Raw genomic sequence first — 18,396 nt, 5'->3', positions numbered from 1 at the left:
TGCCCTGACCTTCTTAGAGGGGCAGAACATACATATGAAAAAATAAGAAACTGGTATGCATGTTTCCTTTATTTTCAGAGCATGTGACTACATCCTGACATGATTGGACTATTGCTATTGTATAAAAGGTCTTGTACTACAGATGACTGAACTTAATTTAAAATAATTCTGATAACAACCTCAATACCTTTTCACCTTTTATCTATTTTAGAAAACCTACTTACCATATGCAGTCATAGTTCCAACATAAGGTCCATCTACCACATTCCTATTTTCTTCTGCGAGTGCTTTTATATATCTTTTGCTAAGGTCCAATATCTGTTCACGAAGCACTGAACTACTTTCATGCTGAGTCTTCTGCTGGATCGTAAAATGTAGCAGCATCATTCCCCAAATGAAACCAAAAGTCACCAGAAAGAAGCCAAGTTTCTGAGAGGAGAGCTTCCATGGAGTAAAGAATGCCATGACTGTTCTACCAGCTCTCTGGAGTCAATTGGAACAGGTATTATAGCCAAAGCCTCAGTTCATAGTCCAGGCAAGTAACAATCACAGTTCAAGTGCTGCTCACTCTGGTTCATTAGTCAAGATGTTGGTGCCATTCAGTTCCATCCTGCTGCTGCAAGAAAAAAATGAAACATATGGCAATTAAAGTGGTAAAGAAATTCCTGAAGCTACTTCTTAAGCTCCACCAGCCAAGTGGAAAGAAGGACACTATGATTTCTTGGTACTTTTTAAATGGTTAAGAATCAATATTGTATTCTGGTTATGTTTTATTATTGTTGTTGTGAAGTTTTGTATTTATGGGTTTTTTTCCTGTCAAAAAAAATGAAAAAGAGGAAAGAAGAATCAGTATTGTGATTGTGTAAACCGTTTTGAGAACTTTATGCTAATCAAACAGTATAGAAATACTAAATAAATAAATAAATAAATAAATATTATATGAAAACAATATAATGAGACCAGGAAACATTTAGAAATGTATCAGAAAATGTATCTTAATGTAGAATTTACCTTTCAAAAACCTGGAACAAATTCAACAGAAAGTATCTGATTTAATTTTTTAGGTAAAGCCATTTCATCTGCTAGGATCAGGACGGAATTACATCTTTAAAAGGAGCTGTAAATACAGCTATAAGTTTTTTTTTTACCTTCCAACTTCATTATTTAAGCCAGCAGTTCTAGTAAAGAAAATGGTATAAAAGATAGACTTCAATAAACACTCCTACTGAAATAAACAAAAAGAGGTTCATATTATTTAAACAAGTGCAACCTCTAAAACAGGGAAAAGCAACTTGTCACTTTCCAGCTCCTAAAATCTCTTGCCTATTTTGGCTCTGGATATTGATAGTTGTAGGGCAAACATGATGAAATGCCTTTACCTGTGAAGTAAGGGGCCATATTTGAACACCCTCCAATAAGAGAAAAGCTCTCTGCCTATCAGGGTGAAGGGCCCTGAACTGGATATCATGGCTAATATCAATACAAGGAATTTATTCTGAGGTAGGATATTATTTGAGCGCACTTTGTAGGTAGTTTTGCATTCTAAAATAGCAAATGTAGCTGGTCTGTAAGAAAAAACTTATTGCACAGATAGGCAATACTTTTTTCTTAGGATAAGGCAAAATATCACAAAATAATGAACTAGCTATCAAGCTAAATGTAGTTTTCTATGTGAACTACAAAACTACATTTTAACACTGTTTTTTTAAAAGACATCCTAAGATCAAGGAGCGAGATTTTTGTTCAAAGCATTCTGAAATGCAATCACAAAGCAAGGAATTATCTCCCCATGGAAAACAGATGAAATGGGGGGGGGGGATATCACTCCTGGAAGGTTCATCAGATGACACTGAATGTGCAGTAATTGATGGAAAGGCAAAAGGAAGAGATGCTAATATAATGTAGATTCTGTTTCCGATGTCTGCGAAGTTGGAAAGTTCTTCTCTGGTCTCGTGCTTTTAAGAAAACTCTTTTTCATACGTTTAGTATTTCTCTTACATTTACTGTTTTTGTTTATTTTACTATTTTATCAATACATTATTTTTATTATGTACATTGCCTTTGGAAGCTCTACCCAGCCCCATCAAAAGTAGTCTATGAATTATAAATAAGAATGCAATCCTAATGCCAAAAATGCAAAAAAAAAAAAAGTTAATTTTTAAAAAAGAAGTCCCACAACTCATAATATTCTTGAGCCAGCATGGCAGTTGTAGCATTTCCCCTGTCAAAACATATATAGACTTGCCTCTTAAATAAAATAAATATTTGGGATTTGCTATTGTGATAACGAGCCAGATATTTTTTCATTCAATTATACTGTGATTGATATATTGCCACAATATTGATTAGAACTACAATGCTTATTGATTTCTCTTTTCTGAATAAATTGTTACTGCTATTTCTGTATGTTGTTGTTGTTGTTATTATTATTGTTATTATTATTATTATAACATTTCTATGCCGCCCCTTGCCGAAACCTCGGGGCGGCTTACAACATGATAAAATACATTGAAATACAATAGTACATAATAAATTACCATTAAATACAAAAATACAAAAAATACATTGATTTATTTTGATTTTGATGTTGTGAAATGATTCTGGGGAAAAAATAATATACAGTGGTACCTCGGTTCACGAACGCAGCAGAAGCCCAGGATGACACCACGCCGCCCGCCAAAAGGGAAAGCACAACATAAGGGGAGCCATGAGGGTGCACTCGCCTCGGTCAAAGCCCTCCCAGATCCTCATCGCCACCCCGCTTCTGAGCCGGTGGAAGGTCTCTTCGCAGGCACTCACCCGGCTCCGGAGAGGTGGGCGTGGGATGGCTCCCCTGACTGGGAGAGGGCCATGAGGAGGGAGGTAAGGGCTGCTTATTGCGGGCTGAGGCCGGCCAAGTAGGGTGCCCCCTGCCTGTCCCCACCATGGGGGGGAGAAGCATGGCGGCTGCTCGACAGCTGCGGCGGCTTGCCCTGAGAAGGCTGCAGAGGAGGCAGGGGAACCGCAGCCCCACTCCTGCTCTGCTTTGGCCCATCCGCCCCCGGGCTCGGCGAGGTGGCCGCAGCTTGGCCCACAGCCTGGGGACGTGGCTCATATTTTTGTAGTTTAAAAAAAAAATACATATTTATTTATTTAAAACTTTTACATGCTGTCCTTTATGTATAACATAAAGTTATGATTCAGAACGGATTAACCTTATTTACATTGAACCTTATGGGGAAATTTGACTCGGGTTGTGACCAATTTGGTTCCTGACCAGAATTGTGGAACGAATTAAGTTTGTGAACCAAGGTACCACTGTAAAAGTAAAAACACTGTAATCATCTGCTTCAAGATCCATCATTAGTCTGCATTTTGTCTGACCCTAAAATTGGATGCAAATGCTATATGTGAGATTAAAGATATCCATTCTGTACCAATGAAGTCTTGTCTTGTTAGCAAGTTTTGTGGAAAATACTAATTAATACTATTATGGAATTTTCACTAGATGTTTGGAAAGTTCTAATACTTGATTCTTGACTTGGAAATTGTCTCTGAGAGTTGAACCTCTGCAATTTTTAGAACTGGGAAAACTGTGTGGCATTAGGAAAATTTATATCATAATTTTAATTGATGTGAGATGGAAATCAACCTTATTTTCCAACATTTGCCATCATGCATGGTTTAACAGTACTATCTACTGAGCCTGACTAAAAATATCCTATACAGGGAAAGGAGGTTCAGCAAACAAGCTGAAGCAAACCAAAATCTAAATGCTAGGCTTTTCTACCCTCCATGTATGTGCGCACACATCCTTTCTAGTTCCTCTGGCCCTACAAAGACATGAATGAGAACCAACAAGACGAGACATAAGGTAATGTGACACAAAATCACTTTTAATCTTCAACGAGCAATGTACTTTTACTTTCAGGGAAAAGGCCATCTCTTCTGTACTGGGAGTGCTGTTGAGCAGGCCTTTGGCAACCCAACCACGATTCAAACAGATACACACGTCCTTGATTGCACTGTGTATTTTGAAATCTCTCCAACTTTCTGTCAAACGTGCCATCTTGCACAGCTTAGTCCTACAGAAATGAATCCATCAGCAGACACTTTCCTTTGTGCTAGCAGCCTATTTTTACTCGTCCTTGAACTGCAATTTGTATGTGCACTAAAAAAGCACAGAGCTTTAAAATAAAAAGCCAATGTTCTTACTTTAGAATGCCTGAATCTAATGAGCATTTTATTAAAGTCCACTACTACAAGGCTAACATTTGGAAATTTGTAGTAGATTTCTGATTTCAACAAAATCCTCACACACAGCTTCAGTTTTGCCTTTTTACTAGTTAGCTGCACAGCATGAACAGAAACACTTCCTGAGTAAACACCCAAGCAGCAGATTGCACCTGCTCCAGTTGTTTTTTCAAGCTTCAAAGCTTGAGGAATGAGAAACTGCATGTTATGTCAAGCAGGACTAAGTCTAATTTGCTTTCAGAAGATGCACTTCCAGACCGAATCCACTTTATTTTTAGTGTGTTGTGCAAACTGGGTTGTATGGGCTTCTTCCAGAATATAAAACACCAGCCTCGCAACCTAAGAGATCCCATCCATGGTGTGATAATGCAGGGTGATCCCCAGCTTCTCATCTCAACAGACATAAAGGAAGGACTTGTTGCTCAGGCTAACGTAAGAAGACTGTGGAGGATTTGAAAATTAAGAGATTGTGTAAGTAGTTAGCCAGAGTACAATATGATAGTAACAGACCATAAGAGACCAAATGTGTTTGCAATTTTGCAAAATGAAGCTTCTGAAATTTCAACCAGCTATATAAATATTTAAACATGGAAATTTTGCTTGTTAATCCGCATTACTGTTTTTGTAGTATTAAGATTGTGTAAGTACGCAGGATGAATTCATGTTAATGGAAATGGTTATAGTTGTAGGGAGTGGAACTGCTCATCCCAAAATTCAGCATTCAGAGATGGATATTTCAGACGCTGAATCTGAACTGGAAGAAGAGGCATGGTTGGAATGCTTACCTAAAATTCCAAGGCTAACAAGCTTAGTTAACCCTTTGCTTTACTATCCCAAAGCTGCGTTACAGCAGCAGAAATAAAAATACACCACTGCTGCATACACTAATTAGGAATTGTGAAGTTCACAGGTAAAGCTACACTGAAACCAAGATTTGACCATATAACAAGCAGTTTAAAAGCTGAACAATAATGGCAGCATGATTAAAGACACACAAGACTATTCATACCTCCAGAAGAATGTGAAAATATGCAAGAGCTTGAAAATCAACAAGGAGCAAATTAACGTCATTGCAATAGATAATGTTCAGATTGATGTGTTAAAAGTTCCAACTCTAGACTATATTCTCAGAATAAAAACCTGAGGTAACAACTGTTTCATAGTGATATTTCAAATTAAATGCTCTAATCTTTTTCAAATAAATGTGATGAAATTGAAGGTTGAGTTAAAACTGAAATGTGGTTTACATACTTAGAAAACAGCAGTAACAAAACTAGCCCAGGATGGATTTCCCACTGATTTCCCAGGTTCCAGTCCAACAATCTAACCACCACACCATACTGGCTCTCAAGAAGCTGAAGATTATTTAAGTACTTTCAGGTTACACACATTTTAGGACTCACTTTCTCTTTCTAGTGCATGACAGCCAATGGGCATTGAGTTGTCTTTACAAGCAAACCAAGTCACAGATAAGAAAGCTTTATCCTCATCGAAGCAACAAGTGACAGATTGAGCCTCTTCATAAATTATCATTATCATTCAGGAAGTCCATGTTATTTTTTGAAGCATATTTGCTCCAGTATGGAAACCTGAATGTCAGTGACAGTGTCCTGTGAATTGGAGATGATCTACCCCATTGATTTTTGGCCCTTGCCATTTCTGATGTCAGATTTGTTCCAGTTTTTTGTTTTGCACAAAAACTTGGTCTCTGTCCTGTGAAGAATGTAGGTGGGCACTGCAGAGTGGTGATGCAGGTATCACATTGGATGATGAGCAGGTGTAAATCACTGGTACACCTGAGTGGTGATGGCAAACAGTGATGCTCTGCTGTGTTCTCTTCTAGATGTAACGGCTGTGTGTATGTCAGGATGAGGCCTAGAAATGGTTGAAAGGGCTTTTACACAGATTTATAGCATTTACTCTATTAAATTTCCTCACCATCAGAGTAATATGGCAGTGGACCCAGTTGCCTAGAGAGGTGGTGGGCTCTTGCACACTAGAGACATTCAAGGTGAAACTGGACAGCCGTCTGAGTGGGATGGTGTAAATTGTGTCCTGTAGCAGCATGGGATTGGACCCAACAGCCTTCATGGCCCCTTCTGACTCTTACTATTCTATGATTCTGTGAAATAACCTTGTGATCCTCAGCACTGCAATGCTAGTGGAACTAGAGCACATCTTTTGTAATCTGCACCTGCTGTTATAGTTTTAAATAAATCATTCTTTTTTATGGAAATGGTTTTCAGTGAGTAGTAAATATACTTTTAATCTACTGTCAGACCTGTATAGTAAGATTCTATTTTAAATAATTAATTTTGAGTAGCATATGCTGTTATTTCAAAATTAAGGTTCAGTTTGTGGTAAACTATTAGTGCTAAAATAATCTTAAGGAACAGGATCAGTTATCCGTGCAACTTTTTTTCTGTGCAGGAAAATAATGATTTCCCATTTTTCATTTCTATTTTGATTGTAGAGGGCTGGATTTGCCTGTGTTGCTGTTTCAAGAACCTGTTTAATGTCAGGTTTCTTTAGAAACTTTTTCTAAAGTTTCTAAATAAATTGGCACAATCAAGGCAAAGTAGGAACTTCTAAGTCTTACTGGTTTAAATGGGAATGAGTAAATTTATTGCACCCATTGTTTAATTTACACAGTTGTGGATGCATATATTCAGTTTATGGAACTTTGAGAAGGATGGATCAATCAGTGACGCCACTCACAGGAGACTTCAGGCCAGTCATGGGCTCTCAGCTTAACCAAAGGGTTGAAGTTGTCAGAATTAAGAGCTCTGTTAGCTTCCTAAGTTTCCTTGCAAGAAAAAAAAGGTAGGGTAAAAGCATATCGTCAGCAGCAGCAGCATCCTGGCATACTGATTTATGATTGCCTTTTCCTTCACGGTAGCCTAGCATCGCATGAACAAAGGCAAATCCTAGTCCTGGTCCTTCTTCCAAGACGGTCCCTGCAACATGCAGTCCTTCCAGATATTTTACTGAAAGGCATTCTACCAGGATATGGGCCAGGTACAGATGTGCAACCAGATTTTCTGCTCAATGCTAATCAGCAAAAAGCCATAATTTGCAATGCATCAGAGCTGCCAAATATGTGTCCCTCCAGAAGCTGTTGCTGCTCTGCAACTCTCATAATCTCTTATTATTGGCAATGGTAGCTACGGTTAATGGGCGCTACAGTCCAATTTTAACTGAAGGGCCACACATTCCCCAGCCCTGCAATCTTGTTTAAATACTCATGGTGCTCAGGTTTCATTATACTTGATTCCTTCTTTTTGAAGCTGTAACGAACATGCACAACACCAGCTCTTCCTGAGTTACATGTAAATGTGGCAACACTATTCTGTCTTGTTTCTCCTGCTTAGAAACTAATCATAGTGCAAAACACATGCTTCTCACAACAAAAAACTCAAGCTTTTAGATCAGAATCTACTTCCTTTTGCCTTACCCCACTCTCAGCCACTTCAATTACATGAAGTTTACAAGAACTACCTGCACTGGAAATAACTTTCTACTTTGACAGCCATTCTGATTTTTCTAACTGATATCATTAGTTATAAAACAGAGCTCTTCCGTTTCCTCTAAGCTGGCACTCACCCCAGACTGCCAGACAGTTTGGGGAACAGCCTAATCTCTTTTTTTGCCTTAAGAAAAAAATTGAATTATATATCAAATTATTTCAGTACGACTAACTGTATGAAAAGCTACTCTTCCATCAAACAGGCATTTTTCTGGCCCTGGAACTACTCAGATTGGAATACATTCTACACAGCTCTGAGGATTCCTTTGACCAGCTTTCCACAACCAAGATGGTTTGGACTATAACTCCTGTTATCCCAAGCCACCATGGTATTTGCTTCAGCTGTTTTACAACATTTCTCTATTAATATAGATCTATTCTACTAAACATAGATAAATGGAAGTATTTTGCACAAGTTACTCCCAAGAAGAAACCCAGAGTTGATGCAAAATTATTTTGAATAAACAGAGTTACACAGGAATCACTATTAGATTCCTGCTCAAAGGAACACAACAAAAATTCCACAAAGTTATCATTACACTGCATTTATGTCCTGCTTTTTTTCCTCTTGTGAATAATCCAAAGCAGCTCTATTTCATCCCCCCAACAACAGCCCTGTGAAATCAGCTGGGCTGAGAGTGAGCGACTGGCACCAAAACACCCAGAGGAGACTAGAACGTGGATCATGGCCAAGTGGTTGCTGGAAGGCAGATCTCCTGAGTCCCAGTTTAACATTCTGACCACCACACCATGCCGGGTCTCTGTGCCAGTATCTTTGAGCTACCATACAAGGAAGTTGCATATGCAGTATGTGACATCTACTGATGCAATGTGAAAATGTAGACAATTGCTTATCTAGGCAGAGCCATGCTGTGGACACTGGAAAAATCTGGAAGGCACCAACAGCTGTACATGATTCTGAATTGCGTCAGAAATACTGATCTGGTAAAGAAGACAACCCATTACCATAGGAATAGTCCTAATGCTAAGGTAGTACCATATTACCTATAGGGTTTATCTTGCTTTACTGTACTGTAAATAGTTCTAATGGGTCCAAATAATTTAGTTGTTATTTCATTGCTTTAAAATAATCTTTCCTTGTACTGAGTATAGAAACACTGAACAAGTTCAGTAAAATAGAAGGAGCATGGCCAGATCTATGGATTGCAATCACCACATTTTCGATCAAAAGAAGTGCATGTGATACTGAAGCAAGGCTATTCTATTCAGTTATTTCTTAACTGAAACTTATGAAACAGGAATAGATACTAAGGCGTTCTCTCTGACAGTCAACATTTTCTACACACCCTTCAATTATGCCCAGGGAGAGTGGCAGCTCTGTTCTTAAGTTACTCTACCTTTAGCACTCTGGTCTGCAAGCAAACAGTGAAATAACAGTGTTGATTTCCTTCTTTAAGTCAAATATTTCTTCTCACAAGAAAAAAATCAAAAGGATCTCTTTTGAGGACATCAAAGTTTAATCTCAAAACATTTGCTGCAATCGTTCCCAAACTCACCATCAGGTGGTTATTTTAGAAGCTCCTTTCATTCTGAGCACAGGCAACAAGCAAAGACATGGAGCTCACCACTTAAAAATGAGGGACTAAAGAACGATGTTGACTCAGAAACCAGAAGCAACATTCCTAAATGGAATCAGCTTAAAGAGAAAGAGCGACAATTACAAAGAAGGTCTAATCAGCACATTCAGTACATGCTAAAGGCAGGAGAGTAATTGAGCAGTTAAGTCCCACTTTTGCATTCCCTGACACCACAGTCAAAAGCACCCCTGGAACAGGACCCCTGTGCAGCAGGTCAAACAGGATCTACTGGCAGATTTCTGCTTAATCCACCACTGATCAATCTGCAAGGGCCACTGTTTCCAGCTTTCTGAAGAACCAGGAAATCAAAAGGCTTCCCCTTCTCTAAATGAAGTTGGTGAAACAAAGGGAAGCTTTGAGGAAAACCAAGACCACATTTACACTTGAACAAATGGAAAGCTGACTCTCATTACTGCAGAAATGTGCTCAAACACCTCCTGTGCCTTCATTTGAAGTGTATATTCAGCTGCCGCCACATTTACACCAGGCTTCTTGTTGGAAAGAACAACACAGACTAGAGCACCCTGGAAGCTTTTATACAGGTTCAATAAAGCTCACTTGACCTGCTAGTTTTTAGGTATTTCCTGCTTGGTAGGTCGAGCAATATGGTGGTACACAGACTGAATACTTGCCTGGTATCCCTCAAAACCCAGGATCAGGGCACTATTGCAGTCATTCACACACAATCTCTATAAAGATACTTTAAAATCTGCAGGATGTTAGGGTATTATAGCAACAACTAAAAAGTATACAAACATCTTGGAAGTAATTACCCATATAGAAATTCAGTAATCAGAAAACATCTTTATGTCATTATGTTTCATGAAACATGTCAAGCTTCAGATATAAGCTGATTGTATGAAATCAGGCTCTTTTTGAAAGACAAATGGCCACAAACAAGTCACTCACTGCATTTATACAATATTCATAGTACTTAATCAGAAGCCACTGGTCTTTTCTTCTTAAACACTCAAGAGAATGAGTCAAACCTTGAACACAGATCAAATCATGCTTCTATGTTTTTATTTAAAACCAGCAATTCTGTCATTAGTTTTTAGTTAAGGTACATGACAGATCTTTTAGAGAAGAAAATTACAAAATCATCTATTGTACTTAAGCAGTAGATCCTGCTTGCTAAGAGCTGCATTTGACTTTTCACAATTTAGAAACCAACTTGCAATCTTCTTTGTATTTACACTTCTCTGATGTAAATGTCAAAGCATTAAAAGTATAGTGTCCAGCATGCTTTACCTGTAACCATAACTAATTTTGTATGCAAGTCCACATGCATACCTGAAACTCAGTGGAAATTGTTTCAGTTGAACTGACCTCCAAGTAACAATGAATAGGCTCACAGAACACTTTAAGCCCAGGGTAGCCTCGCCTGACAAATGGCTCAGTGTGGGTCCTAAGGTACCTCCAAGCCCTCTTCCCACCTCAGTCCTCCCACTCAGTCCTCCCCACCTCTGCTCCCACCAGGTAAGAAAACTGGAGAAACAAAGTTGGGATGACAGCTGTTGAAAAGAGGCCAAGTACTTTTGGCAGCTGTTACTTAAGACTACCAATGATACCAGGAAAGCAGTTTCTCATGAACAATCCCACACACCTGGATTCCATAGGACTGAGACACAGGGGAGCTGGAGTGGGAAGGAATGAGCTGAATTGTGAGCACAACACAACTTGCATCCATTTCCTTGCTCAACATGTCTGTTGAGCCAGTGTGGCGTAGTGGTTAAGAGCATGGGACTGGGACGATCTGGGTTCTAGTTCCCGCTCAGCCATGGAGCCAACTGGGTGACTTTGGGCCAGTCACAGACTCTCAGTCCAACCTACCTCACAGGGTTGTTGTTGTGGGGATAAGATGGAGGAGGAGAATGATGCAAGCTGCCTTGAGCTCTCTGTAGGAAAAAGGCAGGATATAAATCGATAAAATAAATAAATAAATAAATAAATAATGTCTGGCATTCAGCTGTCTGGAGGCAAGGCAAGCAAGGGCAATGAAGTCCAATTGTTCCCCTGCTAGAAGCACCCCCTCTAGCTGGTGAACTCTTCAGCAGTGTGCTTCAGCACAGATGCTTCTATGCTATTGGTAGGCACACAATATGACAAACAAAACTGCCTGGCACTACACCAGGCAAGGGCAGCACATTCCCCAGGTATCCTCCAGACAAGCCAAATGGGGTTAGTCCACTTTCTGAAGCTGTGATCAGCTCCTGATCTTGGATGTAGGAAAGGGTGAAAGGGGTATCACCAGGCCTTCAGCTGACACATGAACTGCATACCCCTTGCTTACAATCACAGCCACTCTACAGCTGGGATTATGAGCAAAAGGCAGCCAGATGTGCTTGCTGCATCTGCTCATGAAGATGCTTGAGTGGAGGCCTGGGGAGACAGCAAATGGCTGACAACTACCCAAAGTGTTCCTTGGGCACTTTGGGTGACTGTCACTGGTGCTTGTTTGGAGCCACTCTGGCTTTATATGGGTTCAGCAAACCGTAGAACATGGCTTCTTGGGGTCACTTCACAGCCACCCTGAAGGAAGTAGGCTGGCTTTAGACAACATGCATGGAAACCATGGTAGCTAAGTATCATCTTAACCCGGACAATGACTGGATGCACACAACACTATAAGCCATGGTAGCTTGTTTTTACTGTGTCATCTGAATCTGGCAGAGTAGCTTGTGCATGGTTTACAAACTATGCTGCTGGATTCAAACAACAAAAAAGCCATTCTTGACTTAAAAGCCATGAATGTGTGTGTGAATCCTATCAGAGTTTAGAATTGCAGCCTCAAAATCCAAATTTACAATAATTTGCATATGTGAATAAAGTTTTACATTACTGTTTAATAAAATACTGTAGAGTGAAGAATTCTAGAAGGCAGCATATTTTACAATTGAAGAAACTGAAAACACATACATGCAGAGTTCAAACGGAAAGGTAAAACTGGATAACATGCTTCATTTCTCTGAACCAAGAAACACAATTCTGAAATTGATATCAAATACCATTCCATATTTAGTAACTCAAGGAAGTAAGCATTTTCCCCTGAGGTGACAGTGAAGTGGGTGGACAGAAGGTTTCAAACCTGAAAAAAAATTGAAGATACTGCTGGGCAGTAAGAATATAACACTGAAAATAAGTCATGGTGCAACTTGACATTTGGTAAGAGGTGACAGCTAAGAGATCTTGAAGTATACACTCCCTAAAATCCAGCAGGAAGAAAGACACACTGTAATCCAGGCAGGTATGAAGGTAGGTATGTACATCAAATTTGTATAATTACAAAATGGTAATATGGGCTATAATTCATTTCAGGGGAAACAGCCATGTTTCTAGCTCTGTACTATTATACTGTTGGGCTAAATATACCACTACCCTAAACGTTCAGAATGCAGTGAAAGTGCATTATCTGGCCCCAACTACAGAGTATTTGCCCTGTTGGATGCTCCGAAATACAAAAAGCGACCCAGAGAATGTGCAATCTTTGATATAGCAGCTAAATACTTGTCCAAGTTTATCTTGTACAAGCTGCTAACATGAAGGAAGAAAACAATTTGAAGAATATAGATAAGCCTCAACACACCAAGATAAAAAAGTTATAAAACACGTTTCTATGGATAATTCATTTCTTGAGTAAGGGAAGGTCCAACAGGAACACCTACTTACAGCTTCAAAAGCCCAACCAGCTTAAAAAGCCCTACCAGCTATTTATGAAATAATTTACAGGTCATTACTAAAATGAACCCATCATAAAACAATAAAAATTTTCCATTTCCTTTTTGCAAATTATTATATGGGATCCTTAATAACACCCTTAGTTTTCCCAGTTAAAAAGCAAACAGAACCAGTTTCCTTATATCTAGCATTAAAGGCAAGCAAGAGCTCCGCTTTTTGTCTGCAGGACTACTTCAACCAAAAAGGTGAATCAGTTGTTTGGATGCTGATCCTTTATACATAGAACAGAACAAATGAGGAATCTCTTCAATCATTTTTGCACCACCAATATTGGATCTAGGTGCAAAGAATATTCCTGCAATGACCCTGCCAAACTGCTGATGGTATTTTTCCCAACCAAAGCTCTTAGCATGGGATACATAAATATTAATATGGAAATACATGCTTTGAGCTATTAATTTTATTATCCAATAAATAAAGCTGCCAAGTCACATTAACCAATGTTTGCATTTATTGTACCTACAGATCTGTTTATCATCAGGTTTCCAACGCTGATGACTTAAGTGCTTCTGGAAAGCCTACAACAAGGGCATGAAGACTTGGCCCTCTCACTGTTTCTGCAATAGTTTTTCTGCTGATCAGATTTAAAAGTGGCTTCCTTCTTCACCTGTTTCATAGCAAAACTAAGCATAGTCTTGACTGTACATACAGTTCTCTTACTAATGTTCAAATGACTCCTTTGGATAAGCACCATGACCTATTTCAAAACATATAATTAAAATATTATTGAAGTCTATATGCCTACTCTCTGTATCCTAATGGACAAACTTGTGAAGCTGTGGAAAGTTGCAAAATTAATACTGAGTTACAGAAACTTGTTTGGTGTCTTAAATGCTGAACTCTTCAGAGTGACAGCAAATATGTGCTACGTCAAAAACTCACCCCATATTCGCAAAAGGCCAAAGGTTTGCCCTTCAGCCAAACTTCTTGTTTTTCTGTTTACTGAATGTGCAGATGAATTCCAAGCATACATACTCAAAGTAAATATGGAAAGTTCCACAGAGAAGAGAGGACACAACATTCAAAATTTCAGAAGGATTCCAGGCAGGATCCAGTAGTATGGGATAATTCAGAGATAAATGGATGGTAGATGACTGCAATGGATGGTAGATGACTTCAAAACAACTGAGGTTTCACTCTAAAGCAGGAGCAGGCAGAAAGCAAGCAGATCTCCAAATGTTTGAACCTCAGCTCCCATCATCCCTAACCACTGACTGTACTGGTAGAAGCTTCTGGCAGTTGAAATTCCGAACATCTGCAGACCTCCCTTCTGCCCAGCCCTGCTCTGGATGATCCACTAGCTGTCAATTAACCTCACACCATAGCAGTTCAGAAGCTTAGGAAGAACTTCCCAATGCACTCACAATGGTGGTCGAAGAACTCAGATCTCGGTGGAAGCCCCTCTCCTCACCCCACACTCTCCACACCACTCTTTGCTCTTTTTCTTTTAACAACAATGTACCCATAACTTGAGTTTGTCCCAGGGACTTTTCCTGAAGCATAGAGATTACATCAATAATGATCATACAGGGAAAAGATGCACCAATTAATCCACTTTCTTGATAGTACCTGCAGATGAATAATATGAACTACATAATAATTCAAAGTTATGAATCCATTCAAGCTTTCAGGGCCTTGTCACAAGCATTAAGTACTACACTGGCATTAACATTCAATAAGCTATTCATATGCAGAATGTATAAACTACTGCACGCTATGATCAGTGTCTGAGGCCTTCCTCCTAGTACTAAGTGTGCTAGAACAGTAGCAATGGAGCCTCCTAAATGGTCTTTCCCCACAACTGTGGAGTTATCTTCTGCTGAGAAACACTTTGTGCCAAATTTACCATCTTTTCAGTGCCAGATTAAGGCAGCCATCTATGGATAGTCAATGGCACAACGAGACTTACATGCAGAGATCTACTATGTAGCAGATATTGTTTTAGCTGTTAAACTGTTATAAATTTGATACTTTATATTTTTCTAGTGTTTTATGCTATTATTTTGTTTTATGAATTGTTGTCAACTGCCCAGAGAACATCAACTATTGGGTGGCATATTAATAAATAGATAAGTAGTAAAACTCCTAAAAACATTCCCAAGCAGTGGAATGGTAAAGAACATGTACATATTTAAAACCATGATATACCAAAAAAACTGTGGCTGGTCATGTGGGTAAAACTTGTTATAAAAAATGTCTTTAGCAGATGTTGAAACAAAATCAACATCAGTGCCTACCAACACTAAAAGCAACCCTAAGTTTTAACACAACCTGCTCAAGTTCCCCTCTAAGGTTGGCATACTTGCTATGCCATTTTCTAAAACAGCCAAGGCTGCATCGTGAAATGTGACTTTAAATATATGTCACAGCTGATAAATATTCTGCAGGAGTTGCAACAGCCAGACAACTGCCCCATTTCCCTGACTCATTAACATGGCACAGCTGTCACCGAATTCACTAACAATGGTAGCCTCAGGGGATCTGACAAATACAGGTCACAGCGAAGGTAAGAAACAGAGTATCAGAAGACAAATCTGAAGGGGAAAAACATGATTACTCTCCCTGCATACAGCAGCAAGTTTGCCCAAAGCTGCAAACCTAGCCAATTTACTTTCACCAAAACAATTTGTGGGAGCTAATGATACACTTAGGCTGCTTCAGTTGCCCACCTAGTGACAAAACAAAAATAAAAGCACCAATATCAGAAAGGCCATGTGCTGTCTCACATGAACAGCAGACAAAGTTGAAACAGTATAGAAATGAAGCCAAAGAATGTACAGGCATTTTGTTTCCAGGGCAGCCTTCCCTTGGCGCCCTCCAGACCGTTTGGACCTTAACTCCTATCACGTCCAGCTAGTCAAGCCAATGGTCAGGAATGCTAGTTGTCCAAAACACATGTAAGGCTTTATACATTGGTGAAGGTTCTTTGAGCAACTCTCCTGAAGTAATTCTAGGTCTGATCACTGTCTCTTTAAGATGTGTCACAATCATGTATTCTACAGGGTTTTCTTCCCTTGACATTGCAGTCATTTTACCAAAGCCACTGCTCATCAGCAGGGGTAAAAGTGAAAGCGCTTATTCTTGGGTTGTCCCTCAACTCTGGAAAAAACTCTGACTGTAGTTGCAACTGACTTTTTTATTCAGGAAGTGGGGGCATGACACATCTTTTAAAGTTAGCTTTTAAAAATGGTTATGTTTTTAAATTTTGTTTTTTATGTTTTACTATTGCTTTTATGTGAAGGTGTTTTTTATGCTTGTGTTTTATGCCCTGGTTAAGGTGGAGTGATCATCTGTGCATTCACCAAGCAACCCCATTTTGGTGCTGATCAGCTTCAACACTCAGTAGTTACTTAATCTCATAGTCCTTCGGCTCAAGGTTGGCCATTCACTGGCCTCCTCTTCATTCTGAGGCCAGTGATGGTCCCAGTGAAACTGAGGTGGGGAGGAACCCTTCCCAGATACACTAAAGAGTGGGAGCGGAAGGAACCCAGGCCAAAACAAGCCTAGCTAGGAAATTTCCCCCACAACAGGTTCTACACAGGCACTGAGCCCAAATGTATGATGCACAGAGACCACAAAGAAAAAAGGACATTTTCAACTCTACTCCCTTTTATTTCCTACAAAAATACTTCTCCAGTAGTACCTCCACAGTGACCAGTAACGCCCTTCTACATGGATTAATTCCTTTTGCAAGCCTTGGTCAAATGCTCCTTACTCTCATTTCCTTCAACTCAGACTCAGGTAAAACATCTCTGACTTCCCTGATCATCATTAGAGTAATAACTTCAATATTGTATATATTTAAAATATACTCCACTATTGCTATAGTAGGATCTACTCCTAAAATGGTATTATTTGTCTACTGAACTGTGCATCGAACAGATAGATTTTTAACAATTTTGCTCAGCTACATGCACAAACAAAACAACAAAAAGTTTGGGAGGGGGAGTAATTGATAACATCAAAAAGTAGGTATAATTTATGTTTAATTCTTTTATTAAATGTTAAATACATAGTTTTACATTATATTGAAACACAGTTGCAACAGCTGTTTCCTGCTTTATTTTGCTTAAAATATTTTCTGATGAGTTAACATTTTGGTATAAAAATGTGCACATATTTATTTAGTGGTCTTCATATAAGAATTAGCAGGCTTTAGTGTAACCAATTTACCTTTCTTCTCATTAATCTAAATTAGGAAGACAAATAATTACAGAAAGCTTATTTAGTTTTTCAAACCAAAAATAATAATTCTACAGATCTCCTCAGTAAAGAATTTCCTATTTGGGGAAAACAAGTTTATGCAACAAGATGTTAAAATTTCAAAAATAATTCATGGTGTTCAGATTTTTTTCCCTTCAATAACCCTGTAGGTACTTATAAAAACATTCAGCATCTTAATCAAGCTTGTATTTTGAGATGAATCACACAGCTATTGATGTATGCCTACCATACCAAATGTCTAAGCAGCACTGATATACATTACAGGAAGAAATTCTGTAATTCTGATGCAACAGTCTGTGAAGCATTAAATGCTCCAGGGATCTTGTGCTACTACAGACAAGAATTTACAAAGAATACAATTCCATACAATTTGATTTGGTTCACTTGATGGTGTGAGTGGGCCAGGTACTCACCCTTCATGGACTCTTTCCAAGGCCCTGTCTTATCAGATTCTGAAGAGGGCATCAAAGAAGAATCTATGGGAGGGCATGAAGCAGGACCTCTGGAGTTCCATCAAGCTCACTGCCCAGTTTCCCAGGCTGACCATAAGGGGAGACATGGAACAGACCCAGGAGAGGAGGGAAAGCCATTGCTTTGCCCAGTTCCTGTGTTAGGTGAGGTGTTAGGAGAGATGAGCTACTCAACTAGAGGGATTGTGTAGATTTTCCACCTGGCTCTCCACCAGTGGAAGCCACCCTGAGGGTGGAGCCCACAGCATCACTGAAAGGGAAGGACTGAGGAGAAGGTTCCAGTTTGGAATCTTCAGTCTTTACAGGAGCAAAGGCTTATCATTAAGCTTGTCAGAGGCTTTTAGAGTTGCACTGTCTGCAGCTGTGACATGCCAATAAAGATTTGCATTGACAAAAATGGTCTGGTTATGGAGCCTAGGAAAAGAAAAGAAGGGTCTGGCTCACAGCAGGCACAACTACTCAATCTTTTGTGGGTAAGCAGCCATATTGGTTAGCAAGCACCCTGACAAACCACGTCTTGTTCTTGAGGTTATTTGCTCCACAATGGATTGGCATGTCTCCAAGCTTGGAAGAACAATTTTATCATAGGTTCTGGGGACTGTGTATT

The 18,396-nt window shown here is 39.2% G+C and overlaps 1 protein-coding gene across 9 annotated transcripts in view; it reads right to left on the bottom strand.

The window, feature by feature from the left end:
* Positions 1-18,396, bottom strand: part of MGAT5 (alpha-1,6-mannosylglycoprotein 6-beta-N-acetylglucosaminyltransferase) — a 161,679-nt gene that overhangs the window by 90,513 nt on the left and 52,770 nt on the right. For 8 of the 9 annotated variants that reach the window (XM_044438180.1, XM_044438185.1, XM_044438186.1 and 5 more), the window contains one exon: positions 225-616. In XM_044438180.1, coding sequence (XP_044294115.1) covers positions 225-465 — 241 coding nt within the window. In that variant the 5' untranslated portion in view covers positions 466-616. Of the gene's footprint in view, positions 1-224; positions 617-9,276; positions 9,296-18,396 lie in introns of those variants that run through there. The other variant, XM_044438188.1, reaches the window with a different exon arrangement.

The sequence above is a fragment of the Varanus komodoensis genome, unplaced genomic scaffold (genome assembly GCF_004798865.1).
Source record: "Varanus komodoensis strain SLA01 unplaced genomic scaffold, ASM479886v1 scaffold32, whole genome shotgun sequence".
Lineage (NCBI taxonomy): Eukaryota > Metazoa > Chordata > Lepidosauria > Squamata > Varanidae > Varanus > Varanus komodoensis.
Note: the sequence above shows the minus strand (reverse complement) of the source record. Positions and strands in the feature narration are given on the sequence as shown.